The sequence below is a fragment of the Myotis daubentonii genome, chromosome 11 (assembly GCF_963259705.1).
Source record: "Myotis daubentonii chromosome 11, mMyoDau2.1, whole genome shotgun sequence".
In the NCBI taxonomy this organism is placed as follows: domain Eukaryota; kingdom Metazoa; phylum Chordata; class Mammalia; order Chiroptera; family Vespertilionidae; genus Myotis; species Myotis daubentonii.
This window is the reverse complement of record NC_081850.1, coordinates 43,183,721-43,200,418: the sequence shown is the minus strand read 5'-3', so window position 1 is coordinate 43,200,418 and position 16,698 is coordinate 43,183,721. Positions and strand designations below refer to the sequence as shown.

The 16,698-nt window shown below is 43.0% G+C and overlaps 1 protein-coding gene across 2 annotated transcripts in view; it reads right to left on the bottom strand.

Moving 5' to 3' along the window:
* PCSK5 (proprotein convertase subtilisin/kexin type 5) overlaps nt 1-16,698 on the bottom strand; it is a 416,215-nt gene that overhangs the window by 23,183 nt on the left and 376,334 nt on the right. For both annotated transcript variants that reach the window (XM_059656934.1, XM_059656933.1), the window contains 5 exons: nt 15,406-15,489; nt 14,047-14,242; nt 6,591-6,808; nt 5,459-5,701; nt 1,941-2,171 (listed from right to left, as the gene is read on the bottom strand). In XM_059656934.1, coding sequence (XP_059512917.1) covers nt 1,941-2,171; nt 5,459-5,701; nt 6,591-6,808; nt 14,047-14,242; nt 15,406-15,489 — 972 coding nt within the window. The remainder of the gene's footprint in view (nt 1-1,940; nt 2,172-5,458; nt 5,702-6,590; nt 6,809-14,046; nt 14,243-15,405; nt 15,490-16,698) is intronic.

Sequence of the window (16,698 nt, the reverse complement as noted above, 5' to 3'; positions counted from 1 at the left end):
TGAGAGGGCAGTGGTGAGGGATGGAGTGGGAGGATATGAGAAGATCAGGCCTGAGCACATTCTGTGCCCAGCCCTTGGGGGACTGTGTAGAGAGGATCACACAGTGTGTACTGTGTTACACCTTAGCGCTGAAGTCTCAGTTCTAATCTGATTCATATTCCTAGTTTAAGAGAAGACCTACCTTGTAATGATAAGACATCTTCCTGTCTGTGTGAAGGCACCTGAGGTGGTCACTGGTAGCACTAAAAGTTGGGGATAATTAGAAAAGAAGGTCCTGGTGTTTGGATGATATAAAGATCTGGAATGTTCTCATGAAGCAGTAACTGTAGGGAAGAGAGGTCACTGAGATCTGTGTAAGTGGAACTAAAATGGATGGATGGAGAAGACTGATGTCTTAGAGAGTCTTTTATTGGGAGGTGATTAGGAGTGATATGAGGAAATCTACCCCTGTGTCTTACCAGGGGAATGGTGCCCTTGTGATGACATCTCAACAAGAAGAGGAGAAATTGTTACCTATTTCTACTCTGAGTGTCTTGTTTCTCAGGTCTGCTCTGCTGGGTTGAGAAACTCTAACATTTTCTCAGTCTTCAGCATACTTGCCTCTTTCTTCTCTTTCCCACATACCTTCACTGCTCCTTTTTTCACTTCAGTGGAGTTTTGTTTGATTTTCTTTCTCCCATATCTGTGTTAAGCCCAATCATGGTATCCCTGGAAACTTGAGGACATTGCCTCACATTAGCAATAACCTTCACAGGTGGCCTGCTGGAGATGGCCAACCCCAGACTGTGACATACTGTGTTCAAGAAGATGTATTAATCAACAGATGCTAAATCAAGGGGAAATTTCGATGAGGTGATGAATATCTACATGCTCATAAAATGTCTCTTCACAGACTGCTTTTTAATCACCAGGGGAAATAGTAACTACAAAGTAGAGAACTTAGACAGCACCCCGAACAGGATAACATCACTGTAGATGGGCAGGTGATTGTCGTGTGTCTCCAGAAGGACATAACAGCTATGTAGTGTTCCTGCTGAGAATGTATAATCTCCATCTAATCCTGGGGAAATGTCACACAAACCCCAATGGAGGTTAGGACTGTGCTCTTCTAAAATGTCAACATTATAAAAGAAAAAGAGTCTGTGGAAATGTGTCAAATTAAAGAAGGCTAGGCCTAGCCAGTTTTGCTCAGTGGACAGAGCGTCGGCCTGCAGACTGGAGGGTCTGGGGTTTGATTCCGGTCAGGGGCACATGCCGGACAGAGTTGCAGGCTTGATCCCCAGTAGGGGGCCTGCAGGAGGCAGCCAATCAATGATTCTCTCTCATCATTGATGTTTCTCTCTCTCTCTCCCCCGCCCCCTTTCCTCTTTGAAATCAATCAAGAAAGGAGGCTAAAGAGACATGGCATCTAAATGCCATGACTGTGAACTGGACCCTGTTCTAAAGGGGAATTGACACAATTATAAATATGGATGGGATATTAAAGTATGGAATCAGTGCTAAATTCAGTAGTGTTGACAGCTGCACTGTGGTCATGTAAGAAAGCATTCCTAGTCTTAGGAAGTAAATGCATACTAAAGTAATTGTGGGAAAGGGGCCATGATGTACAAAACATATCCTCAAATGGTTCAGAAAAGGTTTGTTGTGAATTACGTATACATATGCATAGAGAGAGAGAGAGAGAGAGGGAACAAGAACAAGACTGATAAAGCAAAAGGGGTAAAGGATTAACAAAAGAAGAGGTGGGTAAAGGGCATATGTGTGGTGTGCCATGGACTATTCTCACTTTTCCATCTTTTCTGTGGGTCTGAAACATTTTTAGACACAAAGTAAAAAATTAAGAAGAAAGACACCAATATCTACTGGGCACCAGGCATCATGAAAGGTAGTTTCCCAGATGGGGGGAAAGACAGAGCCCGTCTCAGAGGAAAGTGACTCACTGAGGAGGAGGCTGTCCCTCGGGCAGGTGTGACACTGGTCCTCGGAGGGCCCCGTGCAGCGGAAGCACTTGGTGTGACAGGGCTTGCAGCCCAGAGCCGCCTCATCCCAGTACTCGGAGGGGGCACATTCCTTGTGAGGCTCGCAGTCCCCGTGGCTGTTCAGCCTCAGGCCTTCCAGACAGGTTGTGCAGGTCCCAGGTGATGAGCAGGTCTGGCAGGAGCTGGGGCAATCTGTGGGCAGGGTGGGGGCAGCAGACAGAGTGAGAGTGGCCAGGGTGCCCCAGGAAGAAATCAGTTCCCCCTGGGAAGGTTATTCACATGTCTTCCTCGCTTCTTCCAGAGATTTCTAGGGCTCTGTGCCAACAGTGTGGAGTCATGAGTTGGGTACATTCTTGTTGGAGCATTCTTGTTGCTGTTTCATATTCTCTGTAATAATTAGGCCCTTCCTGCAACAGCCACCTCAGAAATTATTAGTAATATTCACTATAATTACCCAAACTACAACGAAATAAGAGTCAGTTCTGCAGCAGAATGGTCACCATCATAATTCCTATTCTGTGGTCCTCCAATGACCTCCAAAAATACCTTGAACTTGTCACTAGCATTGGTATATATTACCATTACCTGTTGAGTAAAAAGGTCTCTTTTATATTCATTTATGAAGGCACAATGCCTAGGAGGGCCTGGCATATAATAGGCTCTCGGTAAATATTTCTTAGATATTTTAAGAACAACATACTCCCACCTCGGGGTTTTAGCACTGCTGTTTCCTCTGCCTAGAATTCTCATCTCCTAGGTATATGTGTGGCTTGCTCCCTCCATTTATCAGTGGTACCTTCCAGGCCCCCTTTTCTCTAATTTCAGCTCCATTCTGCCCAACTTCATGTCTCCCTTCCCTGCCTTATTCTGCCTTTTGACTGTCTTCTTTAGAGTCTGCCTTCACCAGTAGAATGTAAGCTCCAGAAGGCAGAACTCTGTCTGTATTGTTTCCTGCTGTTCCACAGGCCTGAAGAGCACATGGCACATAGTAGGCCCCCAGTAAGCACTCACTGTTTAAGAGACACAGTATTATTATTGTGATTATCGCCATCCCATTTTATCTGTATCAGGAAATTGAGGCTGGAGGTGCTAAGTCACCTGGCTGGAAAAGAGCAGGATCAGGAGCTTAACCCAGGACCTTAACAAGATCCCTTGCTCTTTCTGCCCCAGTGCCTCAGAAAAGTATGGGATTTCAAAGGTGTCTGTGCTATCTCATAGGGCAGTGATGGCGAACCTATGACATGCGTGTCAGAGGTGACACGCGAACTCATTTTTTTGGTTGATTTTTCTTTGTTAAATGGCATTTAAATATATAAAATAAATATCAAAAATATAAGTTTTTGTTTTACTATGGTTGCAAATATCAAAAAATTTCTATATGTGACACGGCATAAGAGTTAAGTTAGGGATTTTCAAAATGCTGACACACTGAACTCAAAAGGTTCGCCATCACTGTCATAGGGGATAATTTGAGGTGATCAGAATGGATCCCAAGTCCTTATGTTCCTCAGAGGAGATCCTGCTTGGAGATTGCTTGATTACAGATGCTTCTCTATACCTACTCAAATCTTAAGTTGCAGGTCAGGTCCTTGTTTCTCTCTCTGGAAAGGCAGGTGGTCACTTCTAATGCCAGCTGGTGTAAGGTGCAATAGCATTGCATGGAGAGACCTCAAGTCAGTTTCCAACGGTGGAGCTGGTCTGAGTGAGCCCAGGTTTCTGTACTTTTTAAAAGCTCTCCAGTTGATACCAGTGGGCAAACGGGGATGAGGACCAGGGGCCCTTCTCAATGAGAAAATTAAATCAGGTAAATTAAGTACAGTAAGTACTCTGAGACCTGTTATGTTCTCTATATGGCAAATTACTTTTATTATTGAGCACCAGAGAAAGGCCAGAAGTGGATCCCCAGTTCCTGCCCCAGTACAAGTAAGGTAGCACTCCAGGCCTTTGGCTGAGTCTCTACACTTCTCGTGGGAGCTGACCCCCAACTCCGCAGGCTCCCTCCCTCTCTCCCCTTCTGCTATACAGGCACAGCTGCCCATCTTCAAGTCCATGTTCTTCCACAAGTAGTTGGGTGGGACCCTGACATTAAAGAATGTACGTGACACACAAAAGGGTTTATCCAGATCATAAGGCTAGAGCAGAAAGCCTTTAGGAGTAGGTACATTATATCTTTATGTCTTACAAAGAACTATTCCCTGGGTATGTTCTTGGATGTGAATGGCCCAAGGTTGCTTCTGCCATGTGAGTTCACCCTCAGGCTCTGACGGGGTTTCCGGGGCCTGCCTCTGGATATCTGTCTATATTGTGTTTGCGTGGAGGCAACACTGGGGGCGAAATTACCGCTGTCTGCCTAGTTGGAGTGAATCCTGCGACTCTAGTTAACAATACTATATTGTACACTTGAAAGTTTCAAACAGAGTAGATCTTAAATGTTCGTACCAAAAGGAAAAAAAAAAGGTAACTACGTACATAGACGATAGATGTGCTAACTGACCTTATGTGGTCATCATTTCTCAACACATCTGTATATCAAATCGTCCTGTTGTACATCTTAAACTTACACAATGTTATATGTCAATTACACCTTAATAAAACGGGGGGAAAAGAGAAAAGTTCCTTTCCCCAGAATGCCTTTCACTTGCTTGAGAATTCCCCTAGTAATGGGCAATTTATTAAAAACTATGTTCCCTGAAAACCAGTAAGGGCAAAGAATTCACGCCCAGTTAAAACATAAGAGGGCATAAGTAATAGCTCTTTCTTGAGCATGTAGGGATTGAAGTGTCCAGCGGGACATGAACGAGGGGACCCAAAGTAGGAGCTGGTAGCTTTAGGGAGGCAAATGATGAAGGGGGACAAGAGGCACTGAGAAAATCCTCTGTGGTACAGCTCTCCGTATGCAGCAATAAACTTTTAATGGCTTAAAGTTTTAAGAAAAATCTCCCATTTTGGATGACTTTTGAGGGCTCATTATCTCTTGTAAATGTTCATGTGAGAATCCTTTTTGATCAGCCACTGTTGTGGAGGGTCAACATTATTCTTTGCTGACAAAAGTTATATGATCAAAGCTAACGAATGATTCATTTAAAAAAATAAATTAGAGCCCTAACCGGTTTGGCTCAGTGGATGGAGCATCGGCCTGCGGACTCAAGGGTCCCGGGTTCGATTCCGGTCAAGGGCATTTATGTACCTTGGTTGCGGGCACATCCCCAGTGGGAGTGTGCAGAAGGCAGCTGATCGATGTTTCTCTCTCACCCATGTTCTAACTCTATCCCTCTCCCTTCCTCTCTGTAAAAAATCAATAAAATATATTAAAAATAAATAAATTAGAGCAGATTCAAAATATTAGGGAAATGGGTGGGACAACAGTTCTGGGGCTGGAACTGTGCAGACCCCACATCCTACTTGGTCTTGGCCAAATCCCATTATCCCATCAGGCTCCCTGGGATCCATCACTCGGTCATGTACCCCGAAGTCTTTACCTTTGCATTCATTAGTCTTTCTTTGATAGTAAGTTCTTGCTGGACACTTGTACAAGCACTGCCCGTCATAGAGAACGGTGAAGTACTTAGCACAGAGGTCGCAGTTGTCTGCTGAGGGGCCGCTGCACTCCAGACAGTCTTTGTGGCAGGGGAGGCATTGGTGGGCGTCTTCATCCTTGTAGAACTGCTGGGGACAGGACTGATGGCACATATCCTCGTGTAGGAAGAAGGCAGGCATGCACTCTGGGGGTAGGGAAACAGCAGTTATTCCCAGGGAGACAGGAGAAAGGAATTCCTTCCACAGTGGCTGGCCCATCCTCCACCACTTTGCCTCATTTGACCTGAGTGTACACTTGCCCCATCTCCACCCAGCCAGGGCGCATCATCCGTGTCCCCAAAGCCTTGACTTTGGATTGGAGACCACATATGGAGACCTGTTTAGATCGTGCTGGGTTTCTATCCTGAAATGATCTGCCCCTTGGAGGTGCAAAAAATTGTAATGCTGTGGCAGATATGTGATGGCTGAGACGCTGGAGGTACTGTTCCAAAAGCCCAGAAAGCATTAAAATTTTCCAAGCTGTATGCAGCACCTCAGGCTTTATTTTGTGCACAAAGCAGTATGGGAACTCTTGGATAAGGTAATTTTTCACTCACTGATAGGGTAGACTAATGAAATATACATGGTTAGTCAGTATGAAGAATGCATTGTGGGTTTGTGTTAGTTCTCTTATTTCAGGGGGGAAGGGAATTCTGGAAAACACTTTGGATAGGATAGCACCAATTAAATGAGTCTGTCTTGGACTGGAGAGGAAATCAGCATTTCTTGGAAGATAATTCCAGAGAAAACAATTCCTTGCCAGGATGCTATTCTTAGAATTAACAATACTGAACAGTACTGTACATGGGTATGGGCAAAATCATACAAAAGGTTCTCTTGTCTGTGTTAATGTGCAGAATCCAAAATGGAAAGGTTTTACCTCACCCTCACTTTTGTCAGTGACATGCACAGAGGTTGATAAATTTTAGTGAAGGTTCCTCCCGGTTCTGCTTGGACATCCCACCCTCAGCTGGCTGGCCCCCAGCTGGGGTAGCTCGGCAGAGCCACACCCCCCCATGGGATGCTCCCAGGTACCTTTGCAGATTTTCTCATGGATGCACTCCTGACACATCTCTGGGCAGTGCTTGCACACCCCCTCCACGGCCACATGCCTCTCGGAGCAGGTTTCCTGGCACACTCCCTGGTCCAGGACAAGGCCCTCTTCACAAGCTTGGCAATTGGTGGCATTTCCTTCACATTTTCTGCAAGGGGGGCTGCAGCGTTTGCATGTGCCTTCTTCTGCATAGAAGCCCCTGTGGGGAGAAGAGAGAGCTACTGGGGAAGCCTTCCAAGCAGGAAAATGATTCACACCTGGTGACAGAGAAGTTAGGGCTGAAAACGAAGGACTGCTGCTCATGTCGGCCAAAATGAATTAATCAGATTTCCTGAGGAAGTATGGTGAAAAATCAAGTCTGGAAAAATAAAAGGGATAGATATCACCCTTGTGAATTTGGTTTGTTTGAAAACAGCTTTGTTTAATTTGTATAAACTTTAGTCATCTGATTTCCCTATTTTAATCTCTGACTTTAATTTCTTTTTTCTTGTTAGAGCAGAAAATGCTGTCTGTTCAATTAATACATTTTTTAAAATAAAAATTATTCAATTTAGCAAATTCAAAAAAATGACTTTTAAAAGGCTCAAAAGATTTACTACCCTTAATATTGGAAGCATTTTTGCTTTTGGATGTTCCCAGCAAACCACTGATGGCTTTTTTGAACACACTCACATAACATTTGCACACAGCACCAAACATTTGGAGCACTGCTATTGGAGTATATCATATTTTTCCGTGTATAAGATGCCACCATGTACAAGACGCCCCCCATTTTTCCAACTCAAAATTAAGAAATCAATATTTTAAACATAAAACAAAATACATTTTTATTTAGTAACTAGAGGCCTGGTGCATGAAATTTATGCGGGGGGGTCCCTCAGCCTGGCCTGCACCCTCTCGCAATCCGGACCCCTCAGGGAATGTCCGACTGTTGGTTTAGGCCTGTGTTTGGCAAACTGCAGCTCGAGAGCCACATGCGGCTCTTTGGCCCCTTGAGTGTGGCTCATCCACAAAATACCACGTGCGGGCGCGCATACAGAGGTATTGAAACTTCGTGGCCCATGCGCATTAGTCGGTTTTCGGCCTGGGCGAGTCTATTTTGAAGAAGTACTGTTGATATTTGGCTCTGTTGACGAATGAGTTTGCCGACCCCTGGTTTAGGCCCATCCGTCTCGCAATCTGGGACCGCTGGCTCCTAACTGCTCACCTGCCTGCCTGCCTGATTGCCCCTAACTGCCTCTGCCTGTCTGCCTGATCACCCCTAACCACCTCTGCCTGCTTGTCTGCCTGATCACCCCTAACCACCTCTGCCTGCCTGCCTGATGGCCCCCAACTGCTTCTGCCTGCCTGCCTGATCGCCCCTAACTGTCTCTGCCTGCCTGCCTGATCACCCCTAACTGCTCACCTGCCTGCCTGATCGCCCCCAACTGCCTCTGCCTCTGCCCCCGCCACCACGGCTTCGTCAGGAAGGACGTCCGGAAGGTTGTTCGGTTGTCCTGTCTAATTAGCATGTTATGCTTTTATTATCATAGATTACTGGTATGTTCACATACCAGTACTATATTATGCAGCATATCACTTTATTCAGCTCTGTTGCATCACTGCTCTCTTCTTCATCACTATTAGTTCCAGACATATCAACTTCTTCAACTTCTGTTGTATCACTGCTGTCTTCTGAGGCACTGTCTATATATGTGAGATCATCTTCAGTTCTGTCCATGGCATTGCTGATTCCACATTTCTTGAAGGACTTCACAATCACCTCTTGTTTGATGCTATACCATGAGTTTAGGACCCAATTGCAGACCTCAATGATGGTTGTTTTTTTTCCACCCTTCCTGTCGGTGTCAAGTTATCTGTTTTTTTTTGCATCCATCTACTCCATTCTCATCTCATCAAGGCTTTAAATGACTTGTTGATTGAAACATCTAGTGGCTATAGCTGACCTGCAAGTCCACCAGGAATATTTGCTAGATGTATTTGCAAATCTGATGCAACCCTTTTTGTCTTTTCTGTTAAATGTGCTCAGAACTGATTAAAGACAGGTAGGACTGGCTTCTTTAAGAGCCCCCAAGGTCTTCTGGACCAAACCTTTGCAAACCAAATGGCCATAATGTCTTCATTCATCCACCCCTTCTCTTGAACTTGCACAATAATGCCAGGTGGTATGGTCTCTTTAGGATGTTTTCCTCTTAAGAATAAGCATAGAAGGCAGTTTAGTACCATCTGAGCAGCATGAAAGCACAGCAGTATAGTGTCTTTTCATGGCCACTTGTTGATTTCCACTGTTTTGATTCCTTTCACATCAACAGTTCTGTTGGAAGGCACATCAAAATTGAGAGTCATCTCATTCATGTTTGCAATCTGACTTGGTTCAAAATCATTTTTTCTGCAGTTGTATGACATAGGAGTGAAACTGTTGGATTTTATCCTCATAAACTGGTGGCATTTTCTGAGCTAACTTGTTTGTGTCCTCATGGCCAACCCTTCTCTCCTCATGAAATTGAAGCACCATTTTGCCTTTACTCTAAAATCAACAATGTTCATTTCATTCACAATGTCATTTTCTTGCCTGACATTGAATAAGCTTGGTTGACACACATAAGCCACTCTGGCGCTGCTCCATAATCCAAGTCTTAAGTCTCTGCTCCAAGTTCACCCATTTTGCTGGTTTTCCCCTTAAGGCCTTCTTTTTTGGCATTTTAAGGAGTTGTTCTTCCTGTTTTCTCCACTGTCTGATCATACACTCAGTGGGAGGAGGTCCAAATTGTCTCTCTGCAACTCTATTTCCATGCTCTTTTTCATATCTGATTACATTCAGTTTGAATTTTACAGAGTAAAGACAATTGCTTACCAGTATTTATCTTTTTATTTTTTTATATCTTTATGGGCTCAGAACGCTCAGGTCCCTGTTGCATCTATGCACTTTCCACCTTAACCTCCAATTACGGCATCAGCTGATGTCAGCAACAACAAGGCTCATGATTGGAGGAGGCCTGTTTGACAAGGTATGGGCAGCTACGCACCCACGCAGCTCCCTGCTTGGCTGACTTCTGTGTATAAGATGCTCCTCGATTTTCAGTCTAACGATTTTAGAAAAATATAGCATCTTATACATGGAAAAATATGGTATGTTGTGTGGTTGACTTCTTCCAGGTAGAATCTGATGTCTGTATATTCATTGTACCTCTGAATGATTTAACTATCACACCGTAGAAATCACTAATTTCTTGTATATATTTAGTAAACAAAAATATATTGAATTTGTCAGGAAGAAATAGGATGGGGCAAAGAAAAGTCACATTTCTAATGTAGTATCAAGAAAGAAAAATGTAAGAAAGCAATTTAGGCCCAAGAGGGGAAACTAAATATTATTCACCTGAAAGCCAAGACCAGGCTTCCTCACACATTTTGGACCATGATGGAGAGCACTGGGAGAACAAGGACACTGCTATTTTGTCCAGCCCAGTCAATCTCTTAAAAATAAATTTGGTCCTGGTCCATGTTGCCCAGTGGTTGGATCCTCTGCCTGTGCATCGAGAGGTCTCGGGTTCGAGTCCCGGTCAAGGACCCATACTGGTTGGGGCTTGTATGGGAGGCAGCCAGTCGATGTGTCTCTCACACCTCTCTCTCTCTCTCTCTCTCTCTCTCTCTCTCTCTCTCTCTCTCTCTCTCTCTCTTTCCCTTCCACTCTTTCTGAAAAGTAATGGAAGAAATATTCTCAGGTGAGGACTAACAAAAAAAAATAAAATAAAAATGAATTTGATAAGACAGTGGATAGAAATGTATTATATGTTTACCAAGAGTTTGATTGAACTTGAGAAATTTGAAATTAGGGAATTTAGTGCATTCTTAAACATATCACATCTTCTACGTGAATGAGAATGTGATGGAATCATTGTTTCTGTGTAGTGAAGAACTTGGCCTCACCCAAAGAGAGGTCTGGCCTGTGTTCCTAGCCAGCTTCTAAACTCTTGGAATTTCCCAAGTGGTAAGAATGTCCTTGTTATTCATTGTGAACCCCTCCAACCACACCTGATAGTCGTTGCTAACAAAATTAGTCAGGGTGGGGAGGGTCACACCCTCTAGATTTAGTGTGGGGATTGGCTTAGCCAGAAAGAGCAACCTGTGTTTAGAGATTGGGGACTTCGGACCGGTGATTCCGAGGAGTTTTTATTGCTAGTCCTGATCAAGTTTTCTCAGGAATAGTCTCTGGACACTGACGATGAGCAATTCCAGCACAGAATTTGAAAAGATGCAGCACAAAGAAAACATTTTCAGATTTTTGTCATAAGGGCATCAGTGGAAGTTGGGGAGATGCTGAAAAGAAAGGAATGGATTCAAGCAAAAAAGAAAAAACAAACAAACAACAACTCATTGAAGACTACTGCTAACTCAAAAAAACACGAATCTCAGGAACTTGTCAGGAGGCAGGCAGATGGCAATATGAAAAGGTGTTTTTCAAAGAGCCACTCTGCCAAACGCAGTTTTCTCCACACATATCTGCCCAGTAATTTGTCCTGTCTTCTCCCTGCATTCACAAAACTTAGTTGTGAATGCTCTATTTCACTGTTATTTTTATTTAAGAGAACAGATGCTTCATTTTAGAAGAAATGGCCACCTGTATTAAATTGCTACATTCAGAGTACTTTATGTTGAAGTCTTTCGGCTCAGATAAATATATGTAATGCGAAAGCTGTGTGGTCTGGAGCTTTGCCTATATTTTAGACATCTGAGACAGTGACAGAGCCTACAGGAAGACCCCCTTTTTCAACCAGAGCTTCACATCTGTTCATATTTGGTGAATATGAGCACACCTTAGGTTTTGTGTTGCCTTTTAAACAATCACTATAATAATGTATGTTACTACTCAGACTTTCTTCTTTCACGAATATATACTATACAGTGGCCACTAATGCTGACTTATAAATAATTCTGAATACCTGGATGCTGTTTCATTGCAAATTGTGTGCCTGTCATAAATCTTACTGCTGTTTTAGGATGGATTATACCCAAAAGGGCGATTTCTCAGAAATAGTAACAACTTGAAAGTACTATGTTGTAGAAAAGACCAGTCATAATAGATCACATTTTATAGCATTCTGTTTATATGAAATGTTCAAGAACAGGCAAATCTGTAGAGACAGGAAGTAAATTAGTGATTGCTTAGGGCTGGGGAAATTGGGAGTAACTGCTAAAAGGGTACAGAGTTTTCTTTTGGGGGATGATGGACATATTTTAAAATCAATTGTAATGATGATCGCACAACTGTATAAATATACGTACCATTGCATTGTATGTACACTTTATATAGGTAATTGTGTGGTATGTGAATTGTATCTCAATAAAGTTGCTATTAAAAAAAAAAAAAAAGGAACCCCAGTCTTTGAGAACATGGCATTGTGCAATGGTAAAACATAGACCTCAGGGCTCACGAGGTTTGGGGTGGGACCCTTACCATATCATGCATTAGTTGTGTGATATTGGGCATGTTTACCCCTTTCCTCATCTGTAAAATGAGGAAAAATAATAGTATCTGGATGAGAAGATTCATGTGAGGGTTAATGGATCATATTTGAAGTGCTTATTGCAGTGATTAGACTTTACCAACGCTCATCAAGCAGCTGTTTTTATATGGTTTCTTTTTCCTTGGAATTTCTTAGCCCTTTTTGTATTTAGGCTCTGAGAAGTATGGCAGTAATTGATGTAAACGTCCCCTATGGGTTGTAGGCCCTTTTCAGGCTCAGACGTCTCTTAACATAGCTCCCAGTATCAATTCTTACACACCCAAAAGGTGCTAAATATGGATCTGCAGCATTGTGTCGAATGCAGTTGGCTCTACACCAGGGGCCCTCAAACTTTTTAAACAGGGGGCCAGTTCACTGTCCCTCAGACCGTTGGAGGGCCGGACTATAGTTTAAAAAAAAAAACTATGAACAAATTCCTATGCACACTGCACATATCTTATTTTGAAGTAAAAAACAAAACGGGAACAAATACAATATTTGTATTTGCATGTGGCTCGTGGGCCGTAGTTTGAGGACCCCTGCTCTATACTATACTAGATTGGAAGATTCTTGAGGGTATCATGATTTGTGTTTGGACCCTATATGATCTGTCTCAGTAATGGATACAAGTAGGTCATTAGGAAATGGGTATTGATTTTATCACCAAGTTCTTTTAATCAGCAGGCAAATGAAATTTCTGATTAGCTAAAATAGATTCTGTTGGTTGCCTCCCCAAACTCACTTCTTGCCTCCCTCTCCAGTCTTCCTGGCTGCCCATGTTCTGATTTTATTTGGGTTTTCAAGGGTGAGTCTTGTTCAGCCTAAAGTGATCCTTTCATTTCCTTTCTCCCTGCCAGTGATGTAAGCTGTAAGTGAAGCATTCTGGCTAATGAGATGTGAAGGGAAATCTGAGGAAGTTTTCTTTCCTCTTGAAAAAAGATAAACTACGAGAATCCTGCCCTTTTCTGTCTCTGGTTGTTGCAATGGCGGTGGTGATGTGTGCAGATGGGGCAGACAGCGTGGCTCAGGGGAGGACAAACTAAGGAAGATACAAGAGCAAAATGGAAAGATAGTGGGTTTTTAATGAAGTGTTGGCCACTGGATTGCTAAACGCTTTGTTATGTGAGATAATAAACCCTGTATTGTTTCAGTCAGTCTACTTGGCATTTCTGTTGCTTGTCACTGGAAGTTTCCTGATATACCTTCCCATTTGCTATTCCCACTTCCCTTTTAGTTATATCTTGGAAGTGGGAGCATTCATAGTAGGAGAAAAGGATTGATAAACCGGGGGGCTGGAAAAGCCATTAATAAATACTTCACCAGGTATTTCATTATCTTTGATTCAGATCTCACCTAACTTTTTTAAATTTTATTTTAAAAACATTTTTATTGATTTCAGAGAGGAAGGGAAAGGGAGAGAGAGAGAGAGAGAAACATCAGTGATGAGAGAGAATCATTGATTGGCTGCCTTTTGCATGCCCCCTACTGGGGATTGAACCTGCATCTCAGGCATGTGCCCTGACTGGGAATTGAACCGTGACCTCCTGGTTCATAGGTCGTTGCTCAACCACTGAGCCATACCGGCTGGGCAGATCTCACCTATTTTAAACAGAAGAGTTTCTTGTGTTCCACAGCCTTACTTTTGTGATGGCGAAAAGACAGCTACTTGATCATAAATAAAAGGTGGGAAAAAAACATAATTTTACAAAAGTAAAAATATATACATATAATCATCACAGGAGAGAAGTGGGCATCTGGCGTTAAGTTTTGGCTGCTGTGGCCAGTGGTGATGTTGGACAGTCAAAAGGGAGGGACACTGGTAGGTGCTGTAACCCGGGAGGGAAGAGTTCTTTGGTGATTGGAAGGAATCATATCCAAATTACTGCAGGAAAATGAACACAAGCAGGAAGTGAGAGGAAAGGAGACTTACTCAGGGCACCCGGTGTAGCACCTGCCTTCGTGGAGGAAGAGAGGGTGTTCCAGCTGCGTCTGGCACTTGTCGCAGAGATCGGCTCCAGAGCAGGAGGCACAGGCCTCTGTACAGTTCTCACAGCTGCCACTCCTCACTGAGGGCCACGTGCCTTCGGGACAGGAGGCGACGCAGGCCTGAGCCAACAGATACGCGCCTGGAAACCCAGGGAAGAAGGCAGATCAGGTGGTCAGTGTGTGTCCCTCTGAACATCCTTGCAGAGAACTGGTGCTCGCAGCAGTTTTTTAAACTGCCCCAAAGATCCAAGTATCTCAGACTTGTCAAAAGGATGAGTTAAATCTCCAGACAGGAAATTGACAGCAGGAGGCTTTGGCCCTGTTTCTTTTACTTCCTACTGATACTGATGCATGCGGGTCACTTTGGGGCTTCCCTCTGCCTGGTTGATCGATCTATTAACACCTTTGCCTGCCTTCCTGGTGTAAGACAGTTACACACGCACAGCTTGGTGGAGTCTATTTGGCTTCCCAAAGCCCATCTCATTAGGACACTAACATAGTAGCAACTCTCCCACCCAACGGATGGTCCATCTGTTTGTTTTTAATTGAAAAAATCAGATAGCAACATTATTAAAGAAAACAATTTATAAATCACCCTTCAGAATTCCAAGACAATTCCTTCAATTTTTGTATGCAAACTTTCCTATTTTGTTGGAGTGGAGTCATGGCACACATACCATTTTTAAATTCTGTTGCTTTTGCATCCCATCTCATTGTTAACATTGTAGATAATAATCACTTTAATGGGAGCATAACATTCTTAATTTTTAATGTTAGTGCACCATGTTAATAAAATATCTCCCTAATTCAGGGAAGTTATTTCTGATGTTTTGTTTTTATAGATGATGAAGCAATTAATTTGTTAAGCTGTTACGTATTGCTCTTGTGTTTTTGCTCCTCTAAATTCAGCACCAGAAATGAAGAAACAATAGGCAGACTACTGATCCCCACCTAGATTGTCCACTGTAAGTTCTCTTGTTTTGGCTAATGCATTCTAAAACAGCAGAGGAATCCCTAGAAATGTCAAGTACCCAGAGACCTAACAAATTCTGCAGCCAAAGCAGTTGCTAACTTCATCATGCTTTAGTTAAAAAACATTTCTTTTTCATTTTGGTTCTTTGAGAGCCAGTTTTTATTGTAGCTCCATGTTTGGGTGCCGTGTTGCTCCAGAGTAGCCACTGTAATAGGAACATGTGATGGGACTAGATCAAGTCCTGCAAACCCCTTACTAAAGGTGCTAATATACATGAGTTGCTGTGAATTGGCTTGGTCACTGCCACCGCCTGTCACACTCCACACTAACCTTTCGGACATGAAGTGCACAGGGTTTCAGATCCATTGCAGGTTTTACAAGAGGAATGACAAGGCTGCTGCTTTCTTAAAACATCTATGAAGGGAAAAGGAACAAGAAGTCAGTTTCTGTTGAGCAGGCGTATGGTATTGGAAAAGATCTCATGGGCAATCTTGTCTCCTTTCCCACCCCAAATAGATTTTGTCTTAGCTAAATGTTGGCGCCAGCTTTGGCCTACCAAATGAATGAATGTGGACTTCATTTTTTTCTTACTCTTATTCTTTCATTGACAATTGATTGCCAAGACTCTCCTTGCAAACTTCCATAGTCTTTAATGCTAAGGGGACATTTGAACTAACAAATGTTATTTATTTTTTTGGTTTTGTTAATCCTCACCTGAGGATATTTTTTCCATTGATTTTTTTTTTTTTTTTTTTTAGAGAGAGTGGAGGGAGTGGAGAGACATGGAGAGAGAAACAGCGATGTGAGAGAGATACATCGATTGCTTGCCTCCCTCATGTACCCCAACTGGGGCAGGGGATTGAGCCTGCAATCCAGGTACGTGCCCTTGACTGGAATCAAACCCGAGACCCTTCAATCTGCAGGCCGACACTCTCACCACTGAGCAAAACCAGCTATTAAAAATGTGTGGGGGTGAGTGTTTGTGTGCTTGTGTGTATACACACATGAATGAGTTATTTCCCCATGATTCTTAAATGGCCAGTTCTCTTCATTCCAAAGTGATAAAGGAGAATTCATTGTGTCTTTCATGAAAAACTTATTAATTTTTTTTTTGTTCCTTGAAACCAGATTTCATAGTTGGTCAATGTTTGGGTCTATGTTCTTCAGAGTAGCCATGGTGGAATGCAACCAGAACTTATTCACCTTAAATTAGTCCCAAATCATCATTATCACCAAACTGGAGCCACCCAAAAGCTTTCTGGTTGGTCTGGTGATAAGCAGGCCAACCAAGGAAACATTAGCACTGTTTCCCCTCTCTCTTTCCCTCCAAGAGCATTTGATGGACAGGCTTTTTAAGAAAGTTTCAAAGACATACATAAGCCCTGGCTGGTGTGGCTCAGTTGGTTGGGCATCATCCCATGCACCAAAAGGTTTCTGGTTCAGTTCCTGATTAGGGCACATGCCTGGGTTTCTGGCTCGATCCCCAGTAGGGGGCGTGCAGGAGGCAGTTTACAGATGTTCCACTCTCACATCGATGTTTCTCTCTCCCTTCCCCTCTCTCTAAAAATCAACTTAAAAAGTCTTAAAAACAACAACAAAACAACAGACATAGATAATGACCTC